Source organism: Syngnathus floridae, chromosome 17 (assembly GCF_059516105.1).
Source record: "Syngnathus floridae isolate MCC-2025c chromosome 17, RoL_Sflo_1.0, whole genome shotgun sequence".
Taxonomy (NCBI): Eukaryota; Metazoa; Chordata; class Actinopteri; order Syngnathiformes; family Syngnathidae; genus Syngnathus; species Syngnathus floridae.
Window position 1 is genome coordinate 1,697,131 of NC_142429.1, and position 27,870 is coordinate 1,725,000.

The 27,870-nt window shown below is 46.2% G+C and overlaps 1 protein-coding gene and 1 long non-coding RNA gene across 3 annotated transcripts in view; one reads left to right on the forward strand and one right to left on the reverse strand.

The window, feature by feature from the left end:
- Positions 1–21,740: 21,740 nt before the first annotated feature.
- Positions 21,741–27,870, forward strand: part of gpr139 (G protein-coupled receptor 139) — a 23,384-nt gene continuing 17,254 nt past the window's right edge. The window contains exon 1 of the mRNA XM_088358268.1: positions 21,741–22,332. Within this exon, the coding sequence (XP_088214394.1) occupies positions 22,194–22,332 (139 nt within the window). The 5' untranslated portion in view covers positions 21,741–22,193. The remainder of the gene's footprint in view (positions 22,333–27,870) is intronic.
- On the reverse strand, positions 22,866–26,560 carry LOC148383159 (uncharacterized). Of its 2 annotated transcripts, none has more exons than XR_015853446.1 (4): positions 25,925–26,560; positions 25,310–25,817; positions 24,437–24,532; positions 22,866–23,774 (listed from the first exon to the last, which is right to left on the reverse strand). It is a non-coding gene; the product is annotated as an uncharacterized LOC148383159 (long non-coding RNA). The 2 variants fall into 2 exon arrangements; XR_015853445.1 differs by having other exon boundaries at positions 24,675–25,817.

The window sequence follows — 27,870 nt, forward strand, 5'->3', positions numbered from 1 at the left end:
CGAATGGCACCCTTTCAACGAGCTAAGTTTGATGAATGGTATGTCAAAGAAGCTAGTGGTGTGTTCAATTTTGCTAAACAGGCGATAGCCTACTGAGAGAATGATGTTGACCTGTTAATGCACGAGTGTGAGAAATTCAGGTGTGAGTTTTTTTGAGGCCAGTGGAACAGACCCATTTAATGCTGTGACAATAGCCTCTGCATGCATGAAAGTTTTTCGCGCTAATTTCCTAACCCCTCAAACATTAGCCATTACACCTTCAGACAACTATATGCGTCAGTACAAAGCTTTTTCTCATGACGCTATTCAATACCTGCAACGGATCACGCATAGCCAAAATATTCACATTAGGCATGCATTGAACGGGGGCGAGATCAAGATAGATAACTACACTGGAGACGGATATACTGAAATTGGGGGTGTAAAAATAGTGTTTGAGTATTTTGGTTATCACCATGGCTGGGCAGAATGCTACGACGTCTCTAAAATATGTCCGACAACAAAATGCCCCTTTCAGGAGAGGTTTGATAACACCCAAAAGAAAATTCAGGAACTGCAACTTAAACAGGATGTGCACCTTGTAATTATGTGGGAGCACGAATGGTTGCAAATGAAAAAGGTGGACATAGAGGTGAAGGAATTTCTGAAAAAAGCCAAATTTCCCACAGCACTCAAGCCAAGACAGGCCCTCTTTGGGGGTCGAACAAATGCATTCGTTTTAAGATACACAGCAGAACCTGATGAGCGTGTGCTGTATGTTGATGTGACGTCATTATACCCTTTCATCAATAGTACAGGCATTTACCCCATCGGTCATCCAACGATTATCCACGGTGATTTTAAAGACCCCAGGTCGTATTTTGGTTTCATCAGCGCCACAGTCAACCCACCCCGTTGTTTGTATTTTCCTGTTTTACCCTCAGAAGGTAAACTTGTCTTCACACTGTGCCGTACATGTGCTGAGCGTAACAACCAGCAGACAGCGTGTACACATAGGATGATCAAAGATCGTTAACAGGTGTTTGGACAACCCCTGAATTTGTTAAGTCACTTGACCTCCGCTACGCGGTTGCAGATATTACAGAAATATGGCATTACACAAGAGCAAGCGACACAATTTTGCATGATTACATTACATTTCTAAAAGGTAAACAGGAATCTTCAGGTTATCCGGCCCACGTGGTCAATCAGGCTGATAGAGAAAGATACATATAAGGGTATGTGTTAGGGTTTTCCAGGTTATCTTTATCATAGGATTATGTTGGAATGCAACAGGTAATAAATACCTTACCTTGTCCTCCTTATCACAAGGTCGTAAAACATCCCCTGACATGTTTAGGCTAGAGGACAAGGGCTTTAGCCAGTTTACCCAAACCCCCACTCTGTTTCTCTTAATAAATATCCCCTCGCAGGAACGAGGGTTCAGACTTCATTCTGGAGTGAGTGAACTCTCCACCTGCAGGTGTCTAAAAAGACTTGCTTGTCTCCCGTGTGGTTCTTGCAAAATATTGTTTGAGTGAGCAAATCTCTAACAGTATGCAATTCATCAGGGTATCCAACCTTCCAAAATTGCTGTAAACCAGGGAAAAAGACAAGTTTCAAAACTCTGTCTTAACAGACTAACTTAAGTATGGGGGAAACTCGCGCAGCATGAGAACATGACAAACGCAAAAAGTGTGACAAAATCAGAGGAATTTTTTGAACTTCTGTTTTCAGGTCTGTACGATGTGAAATTCTTCCACTTCATTAGAGAAAAGCGTTCGATTGTACAGTATTGTTTCAACATAAACAATGAGATGCGTCAAAAACATCAAATGTGACTGCAGCGTGTTTCACAACAGCCTATGCACGTCTGAAAATGTACAGTTATTTAGAAATTTTACAGAGGAGAGTTCTTTACACCGGCACAGACAGCCTTGTGTACACGGTGAAACCGGGCGAAAGTGTTCTCCCTCTAGGGGATTATCTGGGTGATTTGACAGATGAGCTTTCGAATGACAGCATTTTAGAATTTGTCTCAGCAGGGCCAAAAACATACATTTACAGGACGAGTGAGACAGGTCACACTGTCATGAAGGTGAAGGAAATCACGCAGACTCACGAAAGCGGTCAGAGCATCAATCTCGATAGCATGCTCAATTTGGTTCAGGGGTACATCGACACAACAGGTGCAACCTCAGATGTGCTATACGCTCCTCAATATAACATTGTTCGCGATAAGAGAGGGTTTCATCTCAGAAACATGTCATTTTCCAAACGGCTTCGTGTGGTGTATGATAAAAGAAGGCTGCTAGAGCGAGGCACCACTGAACCGATATTTCTTTCCATCCATACATACGCGCGTGTGTGGAATTGACTTAACCAGATTGAATTTGACCCTAGATTAGAACTTCCTTTTTCATCTCTAGTAGCAGGGCCTTCAGGTTGTGGCAAGACTTTCTTTGTAAAAAATGTATTGGAAAATCCTGAACATGTTATGAGAAAAAAAAACTGATAATATTGTCTGGGTTTATACTTCATATCAACCAATGTACGATGAGCTCAAAAACCTGAATAAAGACATTCTTTTTATCAAGGGGCTGCCTGAATCTTTTGATGACGAGAAGCTGTTACCGCCACAGCAACAGCATCTATTGATTTTGGATGACATCATCCTCCAACCTTCGGATAATCCGGAAGTGGTTCGAATATTCACCCAATATAGATTGACATTTCTCTCTATCCCTACGTGCGTGTGTGTGTGTGTGCGCGTGCGTGCGTGTGTGTGTGGAAATGGCTTTTAACCAGATTGAATTTGACCCTAGATTAGAACTTCCCTTTTCATCTTTAGTAGCCGGGCCTTCAGGTTGTGGCAAGACTTTCTTTGTAAAAAATGTATTGGAAAATCCTGAACATGTTATGAGAAAAAAACCTGATAATATTGTCTGGGTTTACACTTCATATCAGCCAATGTACAATGAGATCAAAAACCTAAATAAAGACATCATTTTAATCAAAGGACTGCCTGAATCTTTTGATGACAAGAAGTTGTTCCCGCCACAGCAGCAGCATCTGTTGATTCTGGATGACATCATCTTTCAGGCTTCGGATAATCCGGAAATGGTTCGAATATTCACCCAATATAGACGTTTAAGCGTTATAATGCGAACACAGAATGTATTCCATCAGGGCAAATTCAGCCGTACTATTAGTTTAAACAGTAATTATTTGATTTTGTTCAAAATACCCCGCGATAAATTGCAAGTCAACGTTCTGGCAAATCAAATTTGTCCCAACAACCGAAGGTTTTTCCTGGAGTGTTTTGAGGATGCTTCAAGGGAGCCGCACGGGTATTTAGTGATAGATTTGACACCTTCCTGCCCAGAACTATATAGACTACGTACAGGTGTACTACATAACCAGTGGCCTGTTGTTTATATCTCCAAACAATAAAACGATGACGAAGTTTTTAAAAACAAATGCTCCGTTACTCAAGTCTTTGATTACATCCTAACCGGCCAAACGTGAGCATTTACTCCTCAGAGGTCCTGCTAGTTTAGTGAAAACATTGTATGAGATTTCTCTAAATTTTCTTAAAGGACATGTGCCCCTAAAATCAAAACTCTACAGGACACTTAAAAAGCAAAAGAAAAAATATTCGCTTTTGGGCTGATAAGAAAAATACTTTGAAGAAGAAAAGAGCTGTGTTAGTTCAGAAAGGTGGTTTTATATTGCCTTTACTAGCCGCATTCGCACCTTTTCTGGGAAATTTCGTTAGTGGTTTTATGAACAAATAATAAAATGAGTTTGAAAACGGCGCAGAAAATGTACCTGGTCTCCCCTTATCAGCTCGAGAGGCTGAGCCGGCCTGCCCCGACCATTCGCGATACAGCCGAGTATTCTTTGGATGAAGAGATGAAGCAGGTTTTGGAAAATAAAAGTTTAAATCAATATGAAAAGATCAAAATTTATCAAACCCTGATGCAACGTTACATAGGGTTGGTCAAACAAAAAGACTCCGAACAAATTTCTATCACGATTCGCAACGAAGGCAATGAGGCGGGTGAAAGAAAGACGACAGATAAGGTGACCGGTGAAGAATGGGTGGATATTTTGGATGCCATAGGACCGTGTTATCGCCGCAACACCATCTATGTGTTGAAAAGATGATCGGCAGAGGATGTAAGCTGGACACCGCTAAGTGAATTTATTTTTAAAGGAAAAAACTGTCAAAGACTCACATATGAGCAATTTGTTGAAACATTTAGTCGTGAGTGGAAAAAAACTATCCGGTCAACTGGTAGGATGGACTGAATTTCTGCGTACATTAGCACAGCTTAATCTACCTGAATCAAGCATCTCGAATCCCTTGGCTCGTGCTGATTTTAAACGTTTAAAATACGCTAGGGATGAAGATGAGTATGTTTCTTACGCAAAAGATGTAAGAGTGATAAATAAAAGAAAAAGAAAGAAGACCTCGCCGGTGGTAAAGTGGGTTAGTTATTAGTTGTTAGATACTCTATTGTTGTTACTGTTACTGAAAAAACCCCACACATGACTCTGTAACTCTCTTTAACAGTGTTTATTGAATAAAATAGATTTTATAAAACATGGTTTCAGACAATGAGATTTTTTAAAATTTATGAAATGAACATGATGCTTGTCCGCCACGCATCCGGTCTGGCCTCCGACATTTTTTGACAAACTCGCTAACCATTGCGTCGTTATTCAGAGGATCAAGAGTGTAATGGGTCAACACTTCATGGTAAGTAAGACCCCATCCACGTTGGCACAAATAATACATGCAGTGCTGACCGCAGCTCGTGTTGCAGCTGGCTGTTCTGGTATTCTACCTGACTAGAATGCTTCTTCAGAAATCTGTATATGGTTTGACACCTGCGTGAAGCTGCCCCCATCCATCCATCCATCTTCTTCCGCTTATCCGGGGTCGGGTCGCGGGGGCAGCAGCTCTAGGAGGGACTCCCAGACTTCCCTCTCCCCAGCCACTTCGTCCAACTCATCCCGGGGGATCCCAAGGCGTTTCCAGGCCAGCTGAGAGACATAGTCTCTCCAGCGCGTCCTGGGTCGTCCCCGGGGTCTCCTACCGGTGGGACATGCCCGGAACACCTCCCCAGGGAGGCGTCCAGGAGGCATCCTGATAAGATGCCCGAGCCACCTCATCTGGCTCCTCTCAACGTGAAGGAGTAGCGACTCTACTCCGAATCTCTCCCGGATGACCGAGCTTCTCACCCTATCTCTAAGGGAGAGCCCGTACATCCTGCGGAGAAAACTCATTTCGGCCGCTTGTATCCGAGATCTCGTTCTTTCGGTCACGACCCATAGCTCGTGACCATAGGTGAGGGTAGGAGCGTATATCGACCGGTAAATTGAGAGCTTTGCCTTTTGGCTCAGCTCTCTCTTCACCACAACGGACCGGTACGCTCCATCCTCCCCTCACTCGTGAACAAGACTCCAAGATACTTGAACTCCTCCACTTGGGGCAGGATCTCATCCCCAATCCGGAGAGGGCATTCCACCCTTTTCCGATCAAGGACCATGGACTCGGATTTGGAGATGCTGACCCTCATCCTGACCGCTTCACACTCGGCTGCGAACCGTTCCAGCGAGAGCTGGAGATCACGGCCTGAAGAAGCCAACAGCACCACGTCATCTGCAAAAAGCAGAAAGGCGATGCTGAGGTCCCCAAACCGGACCCCCTCAACGCCTCGGCTGCGCCTAGAAATTCTGTCCATAAAAATTATGAACAGAATCGGTGACAAAGGGCAGCCTTGGCGGAGTCCAACCCTCACTGGGAACGAATCCGACTTACTGCCGGAAATGCGGACCAGACTCTGGCATCGGTGATACAGGGACCGAACCGCCCCTTATCAGTTGGCACCCTCCACAGAACCTCCCGAGGGACACGGTCGAACGCCTTCTCCAAGTCCACAAAACACATGTGGACTGGTTGGGCGATCTCCCATGCACCCTCGAGGATCCTGCCGAGGGTGTAGAGCTGGTCCACTGTTCCACAGCCAGGACGAAAACCACACTGCTCCTCCTGAATCCGAGGTTCGACCTCCCGACGGACCCTCCTCTCCAGCACCCCTGAATAGACCTTACCAGGGAGGCTGAGGAGTGTGATTCCCCTGTAATTGGAAGACACCCTCCGGTCTCCCTTCTTAAAGAGGGGAACCGCCACCACAGTCTGCCAATCCAGAGGCACTGTCCCTGATGTCCACGCAACGTTGTAGAGGCGTGTCAGCCATGACAGCCCCACAACATCCAGAGCCTTTAAGAACTCCGGGCGGATCTCATCCACCCCCGGGGCCTTGCCACCGAGGAGTTTTTTAACTACCTCAGTGACTTCGACCCCAGAGATTGGAGAATCCGCCTCAGAGTCTCCAGGCCCTGCTTCCTCAATGGAAGGCGTGTAGGTGGAATTGAGGAGGTCTTCGAAGTATTCTCCCCGCCGACTCACGACATCCCGAGTCGAGGTCAGCAGCACGCCATCCCCACTGTAAACAATGTTGACGTTGCACTGCTTCCCCCTTCTGAGACGCCGGATGGTGGACCAGAATTTCCTCGAAGCCGTCCGAAAGTCATTCTCCATGGCCTCACCAAACTCCTCCCACGCCCGGGTTTTTGCCTCAGCAACCGCCGAAGCCGCGTTCCGCTTGGCCATCCGGTACCTCTCAACTGCCTCCGGAGTCCCGCAGGCCAAAACGGCCCGATAGGACTCCTTCTTCAGCTTGACGGCATCCCTTACCGCCGGTGTCCACCAGTGGGTTCGAGGATTCCCGCCACGACAGGCACCAACGACCTTACGGCCACAGCTCCGGTCGGCCGCCTCAACAATGGAGGCGCGGAACATGGTCCACTCAGACTCAATGTCCCCCGCCTCCCCCGGGACGTGGGAAAAGCTCTGCCGGAGGTGGGAGTTGAAGCTCTTCCTGACAGGAGATTCTGCCAGACGTTCCCAGCAGACCCTCACAGAGCGTTTGGGTCTGCCAGGTCGGACCGGCATCTTCCCCCACCATCGGAGCCAACCCACCACCAGGTGGTGATCAGTTGACAGCTCCGCCCCTCTCTTCACCCGAGTGTCCAAAACATGCGGCCGCAAATCCGATGACACGACTACAAAGTCGATCATCGAACTGCGGCCTAGGGTGTCCTGGTGCCAAGTGCACACATGGACACCCTTATGTTTGAACATGGTGTTCATTATTGAAAATCCGTGTCGAGCACAGAAGTCCAACAATAGAACACCGCTCGGGTTCAGATCAGGGGGGCCGTTCCTCCCAATCACGCCCTTCCAGGTCTCACTGTCATTGCCCACGTGAGCATTGAAGTCACCCAGTAGAACGATGGAGTCCCCAGAAGGAGCGCTCTCCAGCACTTCTTCCAGGGACCCCAAGAAGGGTGGGTACTCTGAGCTGCTGTTTGGTGCATAGACACAAACAACAGTCAGGACCCGTCCCCCCACCCGAAGGCGGAGGGAGGCTACCCTCTCGTTCACCGGGGTGAACCCCAATGTGCAGGCGCCCAGCCGGGGGGCAATAAGTATACCCACACCTGCTCGACGCCTCTCACCGTGGGCAACTCCAGAGTGGAAGAGAGTCCAGCCCCTCTCGAGAGGGCTTGTACCGGAACCCAAACTGTGTGTGGAGGCTAGTCCGACTATATCTAGTCGGAATCTTTCTGCCTCGCACACCAGCTCGGGCTCCTTTCCAGCCAGAGAGGTGACATTCCATGTCCCAAGAGCCAGCTTCTGCAGCCGGGGATCAGACCGCCAAGGTCCCTGCCTTTGGCTGCCGCCCAGCTCACATTGCACCCGACCCCTTCGGCCCCTCCCACAGGTGGTGAGCCCATGGGAAGGGGGACCCACGTTTCCATTTCGGGCTATGCCCGGCCGGGCCCCATGGGCGAAGACCCGGCCACCAGACGCTCGCCTTCGAGCCCCGCCTCCAGGCCTGGCTCCAGAGGGGGCCCCGGTGACCCGCGTCCGGGCGAGGGAAAACAAAGTCCATTTATGGTTTTCATCATAAGGGGCTTGGGTGAGCCGTGCTTTGTCTGACCCCTCACCTAGGACCCGTTTGCCATGGGTGACCCTACCAGGGGCATGAAGCCCCCGACAACATGGCTCCTAGGATCATAGGGGCACGCAAACCCCTCCACCACGATAAGGTGACGACTCGCGGAGGGGTCGTTTCGGAGATATTACACATTTATTTTATAGCGATGACGTCATCAAGCCCCCCCCCCCCCCTTTTCCTCCAAATGGACCCAAATTGGTACCGTTCGTTTGTGCTTCGTTTGTGCTGGTTTGTGCAGCAAAAATTTTGTTCGTGCTGCTTCCGTTTCGGAGATATTACGCGTTTAATTTCTAGCGATGGCGTCACCGTGAACTTGGCCCGCCCTTTTCCTCCAAATGGACCCAAAATGGTACCGTTCGTTTGTGCTTCGTTTGTGCTCGTTTGTGCAGCAAAAAGTTTCGTTTGTGCTGTTTCCGTTTCGGAGATATTACGCATTTAATTTCTAGCGACGACGTCACCGTGAACCTGGCCCCCCTCCTTTTCCTCCAAATGGACCCAAAATGGTACCGTTCGTTTGTGCTTCGTTTGTGCTCGTTTGTGCAGCAAAACGTTTCGTTTGTGCTGCTTCCGTTTCGGAGATATTACACATTTATTTTATAGCGATGACGTCATGTAGCCCCGCCCCCCTATTTACTTCCAAATGGACCCAAAATAGTGCCGTTCGTTTGGGCTTCGTTTGTGCTGGGTTGTGCTGCAAAAAGTTTCGTTTGTGCTACTACGGTTTTGCAGATATTACACATTTAATTTATAGCGATGACGTCACCGTATTTCGTCTCGAATTTCAAGCTCCTGGAATGCTCCTGATGTAGGGCGAATACAAGGTAAATATGTTCTTAGTCTTTTTTTCCCCTTTTTATCTTGCCGAAAACTTTCACTGCGGGAAATGGCTTTTGGTACAAGGATATTTCTGTACTTATGTTTTTATTGTGCTTATTGATTAATTCCCTTGTTATCATTACGCCTATATGATCATTTTTTTCAATTCAATCTGACGTGAAAAAGGTTTACTACAACCTAAATACCTGGTGAGTCTATGTTTGTTCCAAAACATTAATTAATGCAACAGTTAATACATGTATGTGAAGTTGATGACAGCCAGAAAAAGAAACTTGAAAACGTGAAAAAATAACTTTCTTTGTCAAAGGGAACATCATCAACATTTTTTTCCAACAATTCAAACAATGTATCACTGCACTGCGTAGAACACAGCATGCGGGAAGATTTTAGTATTTACTGATGCTGCGTTCACTCCACTTCCCAGGTCATTATATATCTCCCAGGCATATGCAGTCCTCCTGCAGTATGCCACATAATGGCCAAGAGAATCCTGGGTCAGTCCTGGTTCAAAGCCAATGACTGCTCTTAAAGTAAATGTCTTCTCTTTTAGCTCCAGACTGGAGGGAAATTCAAGCAAGGCAACTTCCTTGCAACTGCTCCCAAGGTCAGTGTCAATCCACACAAACTCTCCCAGATTGTAGCTTTGAGTAACATTACCTGAACACAGAGCCTTGCCTGTACTGTCGTCCTGTGTTTCGAATGAAGACGGACACTGGGAAGGGTTTTCTATTGGCCTGAGGCAGAGAGAGTCAGGAAGACTGAGTCCCTCTTCAGCAGCAGTCTAAAGATAAGCCATGCCACAGGTCTGCAGGACAGCAATGCTTGGACAAACAAGTGAAACTTGCCTTGTTACTTCTTGGCTTAAACTGCAGTACTGTGAGGAGCATTGTTTTATCAAATAAACACTTGGGATATTCCTCATTGCGCTCTCAATTACAGTGGAGATGTGGCATTGTGCATCAATTTGGAGAGCACCAGAGGTCAGGAGGACAGGTTTGAATATTTCCCCCAGCAGTTCTGCCCTCTGTGAGTATATCTGTTGGTTCACACCCTGTGTTGTGATGGTTTTCACCAGGTGGTTGTCAGGCTCTTTGACAGTCGTGGCATCACACTCATCCTTTTCACTTTTTTGTTTTGCAAAGCAAATCCGCATGTTTCCTTCAATGAAGGAAAGATGATGAGCAACAAACCGGTCCACGCGAATGGGTAGGCTTTCATGCTTGAAAAGGCCTTTTTTTATGTTTTTGAACTCTGCTTCAACAGCTGCTGAACTTGCAGTGATGCTGGTGCTTTTGAAGAGAGGGACCATTGTCTCTATCCCCATCAGCCATGGCAAGTGACCTGCTCTCCTCACATATTTCTGTCACCCACTGTCGGACAATAGTCTGGAAGTGTTGATTTAATGCATCACCTGGCTCTTGTCCCTCATCTTCCTCATCTGAAATGGGGACAAATTCCTCCGCGATTTGCGCTCTCAAGTATTTCTTGCACTTTTCTGATGGGATAGGGGCTCCAGAACTGTCATTACCCTCTGTCTCACTCAGTGCCACAATGGTGATAGCACGGAGAAGTTCTTTTGCATGTTGCAAACATTGTGACTTAAGAAGCTGTGCTATTGACCTGACAAACAAATCCTTAACACGAGGTCTTTTGTTTTGTTTTTGACATTATTGAAAGTATTTTCTCCACAGAAACATCAGTGACACTATTTTGTGAGATGACGCGCTCTAAAATATCTGTCCAATTGTGCAATCTGTAGTAGTATCTTACGTCATTTTTCTCACAATATTTCCCGTTGTTTTTTTCCTAAGGTTCTAAATAATAGTTCGGTTTTTATCTTGCTCAACACCACAATGTCACTAAATTCTTTTTTGATAGACCTGAGACCTGTCTTAAAATAGAAAAGCATGGTCGATAAAGTGTGGAGAAAGTTAGCATCGCACAACTGTATGTATGTATGTATGTAAGTATGTATGTATGTAAGTATGTATGTATGTATGTATGTATGTATGTATGTATGTATGTATGTATGTATGTATGTATGTATGTATGTATGTATGTAGGGGAGAGTGGGGTAAGTAGTGCCAATTTTTACTTAAAATGCCCTTAAAGCAAGGGGATAACAGTAATGCCTCCAACTAAGTATAGTTTAGGATGTTTTGCATCCCTGGGAACAATTACTTTGGATCTTAAACAAACTGTTTGAGAAATACAGCTTTAGAGATAAAAGTGGTTTTGTGGCACAACTTGCCCCAGGTATGGGGTAAGTTGTGTCAGGTCAGGTCAGGTCAGGTATGGGAGCACACGTCGCGGTGACGCTTCGCTGCGCTCACCTTGTTGCTCCACTCCATCGGTGACCTTACGGCGTAGGACCGGGCACCCGCCCGGCCTGACACCCCCACAACCTCAAGATGCTTCCCGAGCTGCTCCAACCAGTGTCCATCCTTCACAAGAGGACAGCAGGACGGGCATGACCAGCGAGCGAAACAAAGTCAAAGTCAAAGTCAGCTTTATTGTCAATTTCTCCACATGCCAAAGACACACAAAGAAACCGAAATTTCGTTCCCCCCTATCCCACGGTGACAAGACATGGCTCACAACAGACAAACAAGTAAACAAGTAAAGCACGACAAGACGAACACACAAGACTGTCGGACGAACACTCATTAGACGAACAAATCACCGTACTGACGGGACAGAGAGTGGCCGTTGCGTGTGCACGCGCCGCCATCTAACCGAAACACTCGAACCTTTGTCAACGTGCTCAGATATCGAGAGCGCCAAACAGTCCCATTGAGCAAGCCCATCGCTCTATGCGCAAGACCAAGCCGACGAGTGACCTCAGCCTCACATGAAGTAGAGCGGTGCACCACGCTGCTGAGATAAGTAAACTTGTCTACGATCTCCACCTTCTCGCCCGCCACATCGGCTGACTCGATAGCAGCGTCCAGAAAGTCACAGAAGACCTAGATCTTCGTCTTGATCCAGGAGACGCGCAGTCCCAGCGGCTCCGCCTCCTCGCTCAGCGCTTCAAGTGCTTCAGTCAAGGCACCTAGGGTCTCCGCAAAGATCACAGCGTTGTCAGCAAAGTCCGGATCAGTGATCTGGACATTACCGAACGACGCCCCGCAGTCCGTCCTGTCTACAACACGGCCCACAATCCAATCCATACAAATGCTGAAATGTGAGGGGGCTAATACGCACCCCTGCCTCACCCCAGTATTAACTGGAAAGAAGTCAGAGGTGGTGCCTCCATACTTAACAGCACTTTCTGTGTTGGAATATAGAGCCGAAATGAGATGGACAAGTTGCGGGGGGGGGGGGATCCCACGTAGCCCCAGAAGTCTCCACAGAGCATCTCTACTGACTGAGTAGAACGCTTTCTTGAAATCAATATAGTCTGCAAGCAGCTTTCTATTGAATTCTCGAAAGCGCTCGGTGAGGACACGAAGCGCGAGAATGCGGTCCACGGTCGATAATTTTGGTGTGAAACTGGACTGCTCAGGGCGCTGGTGGTCTAAGAGCTGCTGACGTATCCTGTTTAGAAGCACCCAGGTGAAGACTTTGCCTGGCACCGAGAGAAGGGTGACCCCTCGGTATTTGTTACCCTTTCCCTTCCAGATAGGGACGACAACACCCCTTTTCCAGTCGGTTGGGATAAGCCCCGAGCTCCATATGGAGCAAAACAGCGTGTACAACCACCGGAGGGCGGCATCCCCTCCAGCTTTGAGCATCTCTGCACAGACACCGCAGATTCCTGGAGCCCTTCCGTCCCTCAGCTGACCCAGAGCCTTTCGGACTTCCTCAAGGGTAGGCGCATCAATGCACCAGGCTCTGGATGCCTACAGCAGAGAGCTCGCAGCGTGGAGGTTTGGCCCAATACAACGCCTCGAAGTACTCGGCCCAGCGCTTCAGGCCATCTACCTCCGAAAGGACACTGCCATCAGCCGCGAGGACTGTCGAGCTGCACGGGCGGGGCCCAGACGAGTGGAGTTCGCAAATGCCTCGTAAGCTGGGTGAGCGTCACTTTTACCCAAGTGACCCTCGACCGCCTCACAGAGATCCCGAATCCGCCCCTCATGGTCCCTCCCACAGTGCCTGCTGGTCCCCCGCTGAGCCCAGCCTACCAAGCCTCCCAGCCAAGCATACGCGTCCACCACGCCGGGCTCCTGCAGTCAACCGACGTCCAGCCGAATCTGTCCGGGCGCCGCTCTCCTCGGAGCTCAAAGGCGTAGTTTCAGCGTTGCCACAAGAAGCCTGTGGTCGGTGTTGAAGAACTGTGCACTCCGGAACACCCTGCAGTTCTGCAGCAGGGTCCAGCGAAGGTGCACAAGTACATGGTCAATCTCCTTCTTGACCAGGCCGGTATTTGAATACAGGTCCAATGCCACGTCTCCGTCCTCTGGAACCATGATCCACCAACCCTCAAACCACGACTCCTGGCAAAGTCAAGCATCATGTTGGCGTTGGTGTCACGTTCCCCATTGGGGACATTTCCAGAGCCGTGAGGACCGACACATGCCTCGTAGCCATCCCTGCAGGTACCAGCAACAGCATTGAAATCCCCAAGAAAAATCAACGTGTCCCTCCCAGGAACAGCGTCCCCAACCGAATTGGGTTCAGCGTAGAAGTCTTCTTTCACGGACAGTCCCGGTGGGAGCGTACACCGCGACAAACGATACTACGCCCAACGAGTGTGCGAGCCGTAGTCGCATAATACGCTCCGAGACCGACGTGACCTCTTTTATCTGCGAGGCCACCCGATCGGCTACCGCAATGGCCACACCCTCCTTGTGCTGACCGTCGGGTCGACCAGACCAGTGGCAGGTGTACCCACCTACCCTGATCTCGCCAGAGCCCGGCCGCCGCACTTCAGAGAACTCAGCCACTACGATGCCCAGCCGAGCAAGCTCCGCCGACAAGGCGGGCACGCCGAAGTCATCCTGGAGTGAAAGTACGTTCCAGGCGGCCACCTGGACCGAACGCCTCAGGTTCAACCGGGGGTTTCGCGATTGGGTGAGCGACACCTCTGCACCACCGCAACACGAGGCCCCGCCCGTACCAACTCGGTTGCTCCGGGGTTTGCCCTCAATCGGGCTGCGGGGGACCCGAGGGCTTTGCCCCGCCGCCTTCATACGGCACCATATTTCGGCGTCGGGGGTACTTTACCCTAGTGACACTCAATTAGCCCTTCGTGATTTTTGGATACATCATTTTAATATCTACCACTGCATCACCATCGTCGACAAAGCATGGAACCAAGTTTTGTATAGGACCATGAACTTGGCATGGCGGAAATTGTGGCCCGATTGTGTTACTGGGAGCGATTCCGAAGGGGTTGAAAGTGTTGCTAGCACCAGCACAGCTGCTGATGTTGAGGAGGGATCTCAAGAGTCAAGGCAACTCATTGATGGGATTGTTAATATGGGCCAAAATCTCGGTTTGGAGATGGACAGCGATGATGTCGAGGAGCTGCTGGAGGAACATCGGCTCGAGCTTACAACAGAAGAACTCCTGGACCTGCAGGAGGAGCAGAAGAAGACGTCGGAGGAGGAAATGTCTTCTGATGACGATGAAAGAAGGAAGGATGCCCCAATTGCTGTCATAAAAGATATGAGTGCTAAATGGAATGAACTGCAGAACTTTGTCAAGCTTCATCATCCCGATAAAGCCGGAAGCACCAGAGCTATGAATGCTTTTAATGACATTGTCATTAGCCACTTCCGCAAAGTTCTTAATGGAAGGCAGAAACAGGTTACACTTGATAGGTTCTTTGCGAAAAGGAAAGAACACCCAGTGGAAGAGTCTTCCCAACTGAAGAGATTTGCGAGAGAAACAACACCTACAGACACATTTCCCAATGTTTTTATGGGAGGGGACCAATAAACTTTTTTTGGGGGGGGGGGTGAAAATACATACTGTACGTTAAAAAATGTTTTTGCTGTTATTGCTACACACGAACTTTGATACAGTACGTTTACTATGTTATCTTTCATTAGAATTTCTGCAGTTTTTTTTTAAAAATTAAGACAGAAAATGTTTTTGCGGTTTTTGCTGCACACGAACTTTGATACAGTACGTATACTATATGTTATCTTTCATTAGAATTTCTGCAGTTGTTTTTGATTTTGAAATTAAGAAAACGTTTTTGCTGTTTTCTTTCACATGATCTTTGAAATGTTGTCTTTCATTGGTAAAAATAAAAAAAATCTTTTGATGTGCTTTTTTTTCCACTCACAATTTCAAAAGATAACTTTTAATATTAGAATGAAACACAAGCGAGTTGCTACAGATACGGCAATACAATCCCCAGCCTAGCCTACTCTTTTAATTCAGTTTATTATTTATATTATTTATTTATATATCACTTACTCAATTATTTATACAGTTTTTGGTGTAAAATAGCGAAAAAACGCTTTTTTGGCTTGGAACGGATTAATTTTTTTCCCGATTGTTTCCAATGGGAAAACGATTGGGAATTCGAATGATTCGTTTCTCGAATAGCCTTCTGGAACGGATTGTGTTCTAAAACCGAGGCTCCACTGTATTAGCAACATCAAAGGCCAATTTTCTATAACAAGGCCTATACAGTCACACGAACGCCTAATTGAGTCTTGGAAATATGAACTTCTGCTCCTTTCTGGCTGTACCACCAAGTTTTGTGGTGTGGTGTGAACACATAGGCTACTCAGAAGAAAATCTAAATTCCAAAATGAGCACCTAATCATCTGCAGCTGAATCTCTTCCAAGATTCGGGGTACTACTGAACATCCCACGCGTCAATTTATGCTCCCTTCTGGCTGAGCCACCAAGTTTTTGTGGCGTGGGTAATTCTTGAGCACATCACCTCTAGGGATGACTCCTTCATCATTCTCTCTAAATATGAAAATGGGCTTTCAATCAAGAGAACTCTTAGAACTTTGCTTCAGAAATTTTGCACTGATCTCGTCACCTTCAACATTCTCCACCAATCCAACATAGTTGTAGGATTTGGATTTTTGACCCGTAAACCTCACAATGACAAAGTCACCAGCAGATAGATTCTTGCCACCATCATCATCATCACTCTGGACATCTGAACTGTCATATTCAGTGACATCACTAAGTGGAAGTGGAACGTCACTCTCTTCTGAGCTACTGGGGAGTACTTTCTTTTTGGATTTGTTTTGCTTTGACCCTTTCAGGCTCCCCTTCTTATTTCCACTCCTTTTCTTCTTTTAAGCCAGTTTTTTTTTGTGTGGCACAACTTACCCCAGGCCCTTTGGCACAAATTACCCCAGACCCACCATTTTGAAAAAAATGCATCCCCCTGCTGTTTTGAGCAAGCATCATGCTAACTCTATAGACTCATGCTGTAGCTTACTAAAGCATTAAAACATGTGTGAACTGTTTTCACAGTTGTTTATAATTGTTCAAACACAGCAATCAAAAAAACCTTAATCATAGAAATTTTACTTTTGAGGACAAAAAAATGTTTTTGAACTTAAATGTGTTTACCTCTCAAGCCATGTGTCTCCCTTCTCTGCAGGATGAGTGAAATGGATGCCCCTTCAAAAATAGGTGGTTACCTGACCAACTTCTATGGTTTTCTGGAAAACAGGGGTGGTACTTCTTGCCCCTTGGCACAAATTATCCCACTCTCCCCTATGTATGTATGTATGTATGTATGTATGTATGAATGCATGTTTTAATGTATGCATGTATTTCCGTCCATCCATCCATCCATCCATCCATCCATCCATCCATCCATCCATCCATCCATCCATCCATCCATCCATCCATCCATCCATCCATCCATCCATCCATCCATCCATCCATCCATCCATCCATCTTCACTAATCAGCTGTATAAACAACAGTTTGTTTCACCCCAAACATCAGATTCTCACCAAGAAGTGGAAACAACTGGCTTTTAGGGGAAAATAGCAGCAACTATGTACTAATTAATTCTAATGAAATGAGATTTGCTGCCATAACTTTGTCATAGGGTGAATTCAGACCTGACTGTTTGGTCCGCTTTAAACTGACCAGGGTTCGATTGTAACAGTGGTCCAGACCTTTTGTGCAGGTGTGAATACACGCAAACGAATCCTTGTGTGGATTAAAGAAACAGACCAAGACCCACTTTTTCAAGTGGACTTGGTTGGCTTCCAAACGAACTCTGGGGCGGTTCGCTTCAAGTATGAATACAAACAGCATAGATCCGAACCAACAGCACAAATATGCAGAGCAGGAACACAGCGTATAGAACTGTTTTCCTCCATTCCGGGTCTGCGCTCTGTGTGCCGCCCTGATCATTGCTGTTCAATGGGAGCACAGATCGTCACAAGCGTGGATGTGTATACTTAACTAGCAAAATTTACAGTCTGAATAGGAACTGTACCAAACGAAAAAAATTAAGTCCGCTTTTGGTCCGGACCAAACAAGCGGACGAAAGGACTTTTCTGGTCTGAATACCCATAGTATTTTCCTCACGGTATCTTTTCGTCCCTTTTTCACAATCACCTTTTCTATGTCCCCATTCTCAGTATCTGTCTGCTCTGACCCACTGAGAGGCTGCATGGGCCCTGATTGTGCTGAAGAGGCATTCTGCAAGCTCTCCAAATGGACTGCGCTCGCTCGCTGGCTCAGGCCAATAGCACTCTGAGGTCCGAGAGGCTTCTCGAAATCAGAGGTGTGAGAAGGGGAGAAGAAAACCTCTACCAAGGTCAGAAGCAAAGCTTTTTTCCATGCTAACAAGATATTGACAGACTTTTTTTAAAAGCCTTCCAAACCCCACCAGTTGAATTTGCAGTTCCACGAACTGAGACGCTTGACCTTAAATTCAGCCAGACCAGGAATGTCCAAAGTCCGGCCCGCGGTCAGATTTCGATGTATTATTTATGGCCCGCCTGCACTGTCAAACTGAATTTAAAAAAAGTCATGAAACTTGAAACTGTAATTCCCCCTATTACCAAAAGGTGGAAGCACCACCCATCTCCGCTCATCTCTGCCATGGCGAGGAATGTTGACATTGAGGGCCGTCGCTTTCAAGAGAAATGGGAATTACAACACTTCTTCACTGAAAATCAAGGCAATTGTGTTTGTCTAATTTCTAAAGAGACAGTTCCCTTGTTTAAGGATTTCAACCCATCAGACTAAACATGCCAACATATATGACAAGCTAACAGGGAGTGACCGCGCTGATAAAGTGAAACAGTTCCAAGCTGAACTAGCATCACAACAGCGATTCTTCACGCGGGGCTGTGAGTCAAAAGTAAATCAAAAGTAAATATTATTTAATATTAATTATTACGAAGTGGCCATGTTAATACTGTTGATGTTATGAACCTGTAGACATGACACAAACTATTACTTTCTGGAAGATATTGTAAATGGCAAGAGCAAAATTCACTTGTTTTAAGTTTTAATAATAACAGATAGCTTTGCATTACCGTAATTTCCGGACTATAAGTCGCGTTTTTTTTCATAGTTTGGGTGGGGGGAAGACTTATACTCAGGAGCGACTTATATATGTTTTTTTTCACAAATTTTTACTTGATCATTAAGACATCACTTACTAACAAGTATAGTTGACCACTTCCCATGTTATTTTTAGTATAGTTGATCACTTCACATGCTTTTATATCTTTATCTTGAACATATTCAAAACATGAAAAATAGAGAAAACATCAAATAAAGCAATTAACACTTTAAAGCACCATATCCAAGTCCACTGTCTGCTGTATGTACACTTGCTCCATTTTTGCTCCTCTTATATTTATCATTATTATTTATTTTTGTTTATTTATCATTTATTCAACACTTCTTATTTCTTCATTGTTTGTGCCTTCTTGGTTTTTTTTGTGTTGCTTGTATGCATATGTGTACTATCTCACAGAGGGATAGTGGGAACGTAATTTGTATCTCTTTGTGTGTCTTAGTATATATAAAAAAAAAAAAATCGACGATGAAGCAGACTTTGACTCTGATAAAACAACCCCAAAAAATTATATTTTCAGACGAAACTGGATGAGGGCGCTCTAAATTTCACCGTTGGCCGTGACTGATCAACTGGGTGGGCTTAAGAAAAATGGCACCAAAAAGAAACTCATTTTGCAGGTTACAAACTTCAAGTTGTAAAATATGCAGCTGAAAGAAAGTTTGGAGAACCGTGATGTACCAATGGATTACTATTTCAAGTGACGTCAGTGGCACGGCGCGGCGGTTGTTTACATACAAACGTACCCACATAAGGACTACCGGCATCATTAGCGGTGATCATTTCTAAGTGACACGGAGGACAAAGAGTTTGAAGGAATTAAGGATTTGGAGTGACATAGAAGGTTTGAAAAACTATTATGGCTTTTACGCACGCCCGGTCCTACTCTACTGATTCGGGGGCCGGCGCTCGGCCGAGTGGCTGTCCGCGAACGATGCGTTGGGCTCGGACATGGCCATTAGGTACGCCCGAGCCTATGCCATGGAGCTCCCGTGTCTGGAAGTCCACGCCGCCACACGCTTGGAAGTTTGTTTTGTTTAATAAAGAGCCGTTTACCAAACCCACGTCTATCCTTGTACTTTGTTAACGCTACAATATAGTTATATAGTAGATCTGTGGAATAAAGGGCGCGCGCGCGGCGATGTTGACAAAGGACGAGGAATTTGATCGATGGATTTAATGGATTTAAAGTGCACGGATGGTTTGATAATATTATTGGCTTGTATTATAGTTATTTGAAATATAGTTTATCTATCGTTATATGAGCCTGTGGAATATTTTGAAGTGCAAGCGCCCTCAGCCGTGCGCACCCATTGTTGACAAAGAACGATCGTTGGATTTAATGAATTGGAGTGACACCGATGGTTTTATAAACATGTTAATAATGTAATAGTTGTCCTTAATCACTCTATATGTTACGTTAGGCCCGTTCTCAGCTCTTTATTTGTGTTTGTCACGTTAGCATACCTATCGTTTAGCCTGTTGTTGCTATTTAATGAATTGGAGTGACACCGATGGTTTTATAAGCATGTTATTCATGTAATAGTTGTCCTTAATCACTCTATATGTTACGTCAGGCCCGTTCTCAGCTCTTTGTTTGAGTTTGTCACGTTAGCATACCTATCGTTTAGCCTGTTGTTGCTATTTAATGAATTGGAGTGACACCGATGGTTTTATAAACATGTTATTCATGTAATAGTTGTCCTTAATCACTCTATATGTTACGTCCGGCCCGTTCTTAGCTCTTTGTTTGTGTTTATCACGTTAGCATACCTATCGTTTAGCCTGTTGTTGCTATTTAATGAATTGGAGTGACACCGATGGTTTTATAAACATGTTATTCATGTAATAGTTGTCCTTAATCACTCTATATGTTACGTCAGGCCCGTTCTCAGCTCTTTGTTTGAGTTTGTCACGTTAGCAAACCTATCGTTTAGCCTGTTGTTGCTATCGTTTAGCCTGTTGTTGCTCGTTCATGACTGTTTTTGGTGTGGGATTTTGTCGAATAAATTGCCCCCAAAATGCGATTTATACTCCGGAGCGACTTATATATGTTTTTTTTCACTTTTTGGGGCATTTTATGGCTGGTGCGACTTATACTCCGGAGCGACTCATAGTCCGGAAAATACGGTACTTATAACTTCTGTTTAAAATGTTCATGAGGCAAAAATAATTTTAAACTCATGTAAATTTAAGGTACGTCATACAGTTTGTTCAATGTTATCTGACTCTTCAGATATGAATGAAAAGCAGTTGTTCACATCTGCCTGAGTGGCTTATACTTGGTTATTTTGTCATTTAAAAACTAAAGACAATTGGGACAATGAAATTTGTTTTATAACAGTGTGTATTTGCATGAAATTTTTGTAGTTAAAAAATGTCCGAAAAAACTATTGGCCCCGGTTCCCTTCATTTTATCAAATCTGGCCCTCCTTGCAAAAAGTTTGGACACCCTTGAGCTAGATCGTTTCTGCTGCATTCAAAATATATGGCAGAAAATTTTATTGATTGATTCCAAACATTCTGTTCTTTTCATAACTGCCTTTCTATATTGCTTCCAGTATGTGTATGCTTGGTGGATTTTTCTTCTTCTCCCAATCACATTTCTGCCATGTCAATCTAATCTGCCCCAGCATTATGCTTGCTGATGTTGCTTCAACTATATTAACATTGGGGACTCTTTTCTTAAGCAATCAGATTTCACTCCGGTCCTCACAGAGCCAGAACACTGGCCCTTGACGACATCAGCATTTTTTCAGCATCCATTTATGCATTTAATAATTAGCATGACTGTGACATATCAAATAGGCGCTAGATGAGTATTTTTTTTGTGCTGCTCCAGATATGTGCTGTTCCGTTGCAGTCCTGTATAGTATTGATGATTGATGCGCCAGTGCTGGTGTTAAGAGCTGAATTGAGCCGAGTAAGTCCACGGCGATGGCGCAAATCCAACCATACAGCTTCAGCCAAAATGTCCTTCCTTCTCGCTGCGGCTTGAGCCAAAATGTCCTTTCTTACCACTGCAGTTGACGCGGCTAGCAAATTTGCCGTTGATTGGCAGAACTGGCTTCATATGACATAGCGGCTATGTGGCACTAAAAACTTGACCCGTTGACTCTCGTTCAAAGTTAGATGTGCTCGTCTGTCGGTGCAATAGATAGGACCAAGGTGGGGTGCGACAATGCTGCGTCCATCCTGCGCCCATCCTGCGCCCATCCTGGCCACATTGCATCTGACCGTCACAGCTCAGTCTCGGTAGTTGGCTACATGCCGTAGGTCAACAATGTCTCTGGCGTTGAACGAAGCGTTCAAGTCAAGCGCGGCTCGGTTGACTGGCTGTGTGCTGGCGTCGCAATTTCCTCCTTTGGTGTTTTCCATTGTGGCACTGCCAGTGGGGGGCAACTCGGTCACTTGTCTGCCAGCCCACGGTCACATGTCTCTGTACCTTCTCCCACATTGTCTGTCTCCTTCATCCCGCCTCCTTCCCTTTCTCTCGCGCCCTCGCTTTCCCTACACTCTCATCTCCCAAGCCCGTCTCCCTCACACACACTCACGCGGCGTCCTCCCCTCTCACGCATCTCTCCTCCTTCCTCTTCCCTCATCTGCTGGCACATCTCACCTTTTGCATCGCGCTCCCCCAACCCAGCCACCTCCACCCGCCTCCGACTCGCCCCAACCCATCTCCCAACACTCGTGCATGTGCCGATTGTCAGACGGAGTGCAGAGCAACGGTCACCTCACGGTTTGCTGGCACCATCCGGCTTCTTGACACCGAGCGCAGCTGAGGAAGAAGACGCGGCCATGGAGCACAGCCACATCTTCCCCGTTGCCGCCCCCAACGAGAGCGGTCGCAGCGTCGGGCAGCATCCCTCGGAGGGGTGTCCCCTCGGACCGCTGCCCGTCATCTACTACAGCGTCTTGCTGTGTCTCGGACTGCCGGGTAAGAAACCCACGCACAAATGCGCCTTTCTCGTGGCTTGCCAAAGTTGATTTGGTGTCTGCGTGAGTCAGACTGACCTTGTGGCTGTCGCATGCGTATGTATACTTTGTCGTTTGCCGCTTTCATTTGCAAATCGTCAAAAGACTCCAATAAACGTGACCATGAGACCAAAATTTACGCTTGCTGTTGGAACGTCCCAACCAACACCTTGAAGCGTGCAATATTGGCACAATGTGCATGATGGCTCACGTTTGACCTCTGCCGGTCAAGAGGCACGTTCGTGTCTGTGTGGAGATTTTAGAGCAGGGATGGGCAATTAATTTTTACAAGGGGCCACATGAAAAACCTGAGTTGTGTCAGAGGACCACACCTACGATAACTTAAACCTGCTCAATTTTCTTCCATTGTAAAATGCACAAAATTATTTATTTGAAAAAGCTGGTACTGGTAATTAGAAGAATACAATTATTCTGTTTATATTTATATTAAGCCATGTGAAATTGTGGTGTATAGGTCAAATAAAAAAACAATCATTAATCAGTACAATTTATTCTTAACTTCTTTAACTTTTCCTCAAATGACAAAGCCGCTGCATCTCTGGGTGTGAAGTTTGATAAAAAGTCCTTGTTCGGCTTGCAGTTTTGCTAGGAATGCATCAGCCTCTGATGCGCGCTGTTTATCAGACAGATGTATTTTTTCTCATGCTTGGTCGTGTAGTGGCGACTCAAATTATATTCTTTAAACACAGCGACCTGTGTACCACAAATCAGGCACACGGCTTTACCTTTCATTTCTGTAAAGAAATACTTGGCAGTCCATGTCTTGTTGAAAACACGGCGTTCCTTGTCAACTTTTCTTTTCTGAGGGTCAGCACACATTTCTCGGGCAGCATTACTTCGCACTGTTCACCTTCACGCACAGCTCACATACACGTACACTACACGGAAGTGCGACGCCTTTCAAAATGAAAGCAAAACAGTTGTATTGCACGCACGACACAGATTTTTTTTTTTTTAAATTAAGTTGTAATCAAATATAATTTACGATTGACCTTATGCGGGCCGGACAGGGACGTACAAAGGGCCAGATGTGGCCTGCGGGCCGTATTTTGCCCAGGTCTGTTTTAGAGTCTTGAATGAAACTCGCAAAGGAGTGTACTTTTGGAATGTGGCAGGAAGCCAGCGGGCTGAACATAGCTAACGCTGAACTGTGGAGCGTTACGCTTTGCACATCCCAGCTTCCGAGTTGCGATCTCGGCTCGGCTTCGGTTGCATAGAGCCGACACGTCTGTCCCGTCCCATCCATGTCTCAAAATAGTCTGGCAAAAACATTTGCGTTTCATTCAGTCTCTGCTTGAAATGTGCTGCACTGGCAAGCGATCCAGGGTGTAGCTCGCCTCCCGCCCAGTGTCAGCTCGGACTGGCCTCGGCTCTCGGTTGACCCTTGGCATACAAAATGGCTGTTACACTGGTACCCTGACTTAAGAGCATAGCAACTTTTCAAGTTCTGAATCATTGCTCAATCACCTTTGAGAAATTCTGAAACGGAAGCAAATGCAAGTATCGAGGTGCCGTTTATGCCTCGGATTTCACGTGATAAGTTCTTTATATGTTGCATCACAAGATCAGTCAAATTCAACCCATAAATCAAGGCCCCCACTCCGTGTGCATCTCTTGCAGTCGAGCGTTTTCACATTAAAGCTGCAGTGCGACATGAAGAAGGCCCTTTGGAGCAGCACCTTGGGTTCCTTTTGTGTCCCCGCCAAATCCCTCTGCTCAGATCTTGCATTCCCCTCAAGATGCTGCAGGAACAATTTCCTCTGTCGCCACCATTTGATTCCACTCTGCCCCTGCAACCGAGGCCGGCTGTTTCTTTAATCAGCGTGACCAGAGAGAGTAATGGAATCCTGCTACAGTTGTTGGAATTAATGGCCGTCTCGAGTACGGCAGTCGCTGCAACTTATTCAATCGTTATGACTACGCTCGTCACTCTCCGGCGGGGCCCATGAATGATTCATGAGCGGCGGTGTGAGTGTCGGTGTGAGTGGCAACATGGCGTGACCCACCAACCCAGGTGGAATTCACGCTGTGAATGTGGCTGCTACCTTAATTACGACCTTGTGTTGTCCATCGCACCGACAAGGGTCAAGAGAAAGTTGAGACCACTCGATCTGGATAATCTCACCTCCCACGATTTGCTCCTAGAAAAGACGCAGGACAAAATGTTTCCTGGGTTTGAGGTATGGCACGTTGGTATCTTGTTCAGGAGTGGCTGAAAGCTGTAGTGCAAGCTAGCTCGACATCCCATAATGCATCTTCCTGCCAAATGATTAGGGTGGTTACCTCAATTCTGTCGACACGCGAGCCCTGCATTGTCAAATGTGCATTTTGCAGCTGACCTTTTCAGGGAGGTCATGTCAATTGCGCCAATGTAAAGGCGGCTGAGGGTGACGACAAATGGGATTACGTGGCCTTTAGTAGCACGGAGTGATTACACAGCGACAGATCCGCCTGTGACACGCACGCACGCACGGACGCACGGACGCACGCACGCACGCACGCACGCACGCACGCACGCACGCACGCACGCACGCACGCACGCACGCACGCACACAGCACGCACGCACGCACGCACGCAGGCAGGCAGGCAGGCAGGCAGGCAGGCAGGCAGGCAGGCAGGCAGGCAGGCAGGGAGGCAGGGAGGCTCGCACGCACGTAGCACGCACGTAGCACGCACACACACACACACACACACACACACACACACACACACACACACACACACACACACACACACACACACACACACACACACACACACACACACACACACACACAAAGGGGATCAAGGACAGCCAGGCTGGAGTTTGCTATCAGAGCAGAGAAGCCACATTAATAAGAGGCGAAGCAGTCAAGTTGCACCTCAACGCTGTAAGGGGGGGACTGCAGGCGATGGCTAAGCTGAAACAAATTGCCACCTTTAATTAATGGTGCTGCCTCTCTTCTTCTTCTCCTTCCCCGAGCTTGCTTGCCACTGCACAAGAGGCAGTGCAGGGTAAACAGAAGGCAGAAGCACTCTTGCTGCAGCCGCAAAAGCACAGTGGCGATGCTGGCGTCACACTTTCAACTGTTGTCTTGTCTTTTTGTACCGTAGTGACACTTTCTCCAATTGCCATGAGATGGCGGAGCGGGTGCCAGTCAAAGGTGAATTTAGTTATTCTGTCGTTGGAGCAGTAAAGCTGGGAGCCTTCTGCTGCCACATCCGGTTGCATCATTATTTGACCTACCTGCAGGAAGTTCAATTTTCTCTGTTTTAGCCTGCTGGCTGGCTAACACTCAGCCACTCATTTTTACATGACTTGCTCTTGCGCCCTCGTGTATGGCTACTTCATGTTCAATCTTTGTGACTTTGTTGCAAATTTCTTTCTTCTTCTTCAATGGACACATTTGCTGGCACGGACAAGAGATCAGAGCTGCAATTGTCATCTGAATGAAGGAGACGCAATTGATTTTGTGTCAGAGACATTTGGTTTGGACTACAAATAATCCTTCTTCATGACGATGATCAAATAAGTATTTGCCGGCGCACCAACCGAAGCGGAGCCATCGTCTTTATCCGGTGGACCCGCTGACATCAAATATGCAGAACTTGTCCTGTTTATGTCTTGCTCCTTCTTAAAGCACATGAGATTTCAGGGCAAATGTTGTACAATAATCTCTCGCTACTTCGCGATTCACCTATCGTGGCCTCGGTGCATCGCGGATTTTTATGAAAACAAATATTGCAGATATATTTGGTGCATCGCGGCGTCATTTGCAGCGCGGGGCTCTGTCTGCCCATATGACTTTACAGCACACGGGAGGAGACCAATGTTGATCTGTATCCTTGCCGATGATTGGCTTAGAGCTGTAAGAGCAGCTTTAACCAGGCTTTATCGCAATCTCTCCTGCACTTCGTTTGTGCCAGCAGAATCAGCAACATCTCTGATTTGCGCTTCGTTTTGTTGTCACAACGAGGCAGGACAACCAAATGCAACATGGGCTCTTTATTGACGAGTCGGTCAGCAAGCTCGAGTCGTGCGTTATCGAAGCAGAAGGGCATAGCAAGCTTTTTAAAGCTATTTAAGATGTATTTAAAGATACAATAAAGAGTTTAAAAGTATAATAAAGTGTTTAAAGATAAAATTATAAACGTCTTGTGCGTATGCCCTCGTGCTGGGCTGCGGGGGCGCGTCAGCCAGTCAGCACGACAAGAGCAAAGCAGAGCCGTTGCACGTTTCCACTTTAAAATGACGTGCCGGTGTTGAGCTCGATTTGGTTCCCCCGTGAGATTTTGTTCCCCCTGCCGCGGGAGCGCGCACGCCTTGTTTGGAAAGCGAAAAACCGTACGGCGTCGCACGGCGTCAGCACTATGTTGTTTTCAATAAAAACATGAACTCACGTTTGCGTCAGTCCATTTTAATTTTTTACAAAGGATTATTCTATTTGATGTCTTTAAGTTCATCTGCATTCTGCCATTGAAGCGGGGTGCAATCAAAGACCAGTCGTACAGACGGAACGCTCATTCACTTCAACAAAAAGCAACGATATAATTACGTGAGCTCTTTGCATAAACCTCGATGCAAAGAAACTCCTCCTTTTGGGTACCGTTACATGCTACAAGGAGTATATATTACAAAGGAGACTTTATATTTAATTGTCATCATCATTCATCCATCCATTTTATTCCTCAGGTATTTTCAAAGCAAATTAATATTGTTGCATTTATTAATTTGCTTTAAAATGACAGCACAATATAATTAAAAGCTGACACTATAGCAATGTCAAACATTTAAGAAAAAGCCACACACGTTTTGTGATCAAATCTTTCATAACGAGAATAATTTGAGTGAATTGATTTGAATGAATAATTGAGAAGAAATTTCAGTTCTGAAGGCTCCTTTTGTCCCAAGCAAAGTGACAGGTGGTGGGGAGGGGGGATAAAAATTGTAACAGGAACTCTATACAAAATGTCAAGCCGTGAAAATTTGTGCCCCCCTCCCATTTTGAGAACGGTGAGTCCTGGACATCGACTGGCTGTTTTTCTATCTTCCTGGGGGTCTGTTCAGGTTGTGTGGCAAATTTGAACAGTATCCCTCATTCCTAGAATTAAAGGGGGGGAACACATCCTCACGGCGGCCCCGTTTTCACTTCAAAAAAGGTTCATAAAAGTCTTGTGTGGCTATTGTATCAATATATTTACTCTTATTTATTTTCTTATTCATTTAATTAAATAAGAATGTTTCTGAAAATCAATTTAACTTTAATTTTTTTACGAAAATGTTTAAAAATACAAAAAGTGTTTAAAAAACAATAAAGTGTAAAAAACTGCAATAAATGTATGTTAAAGTCTTGTGCGGATATTGTCACAATATCCATCTACCATCCACCTATCCATCCATTTCTATACCACTTGTCCCCACGGGGGTCACAGGCGTGCTGGAGCCTATTCCAGCAGTCATCGGGCAGTAGGCGGGGGACACCCTGAACCGGTTGCCAG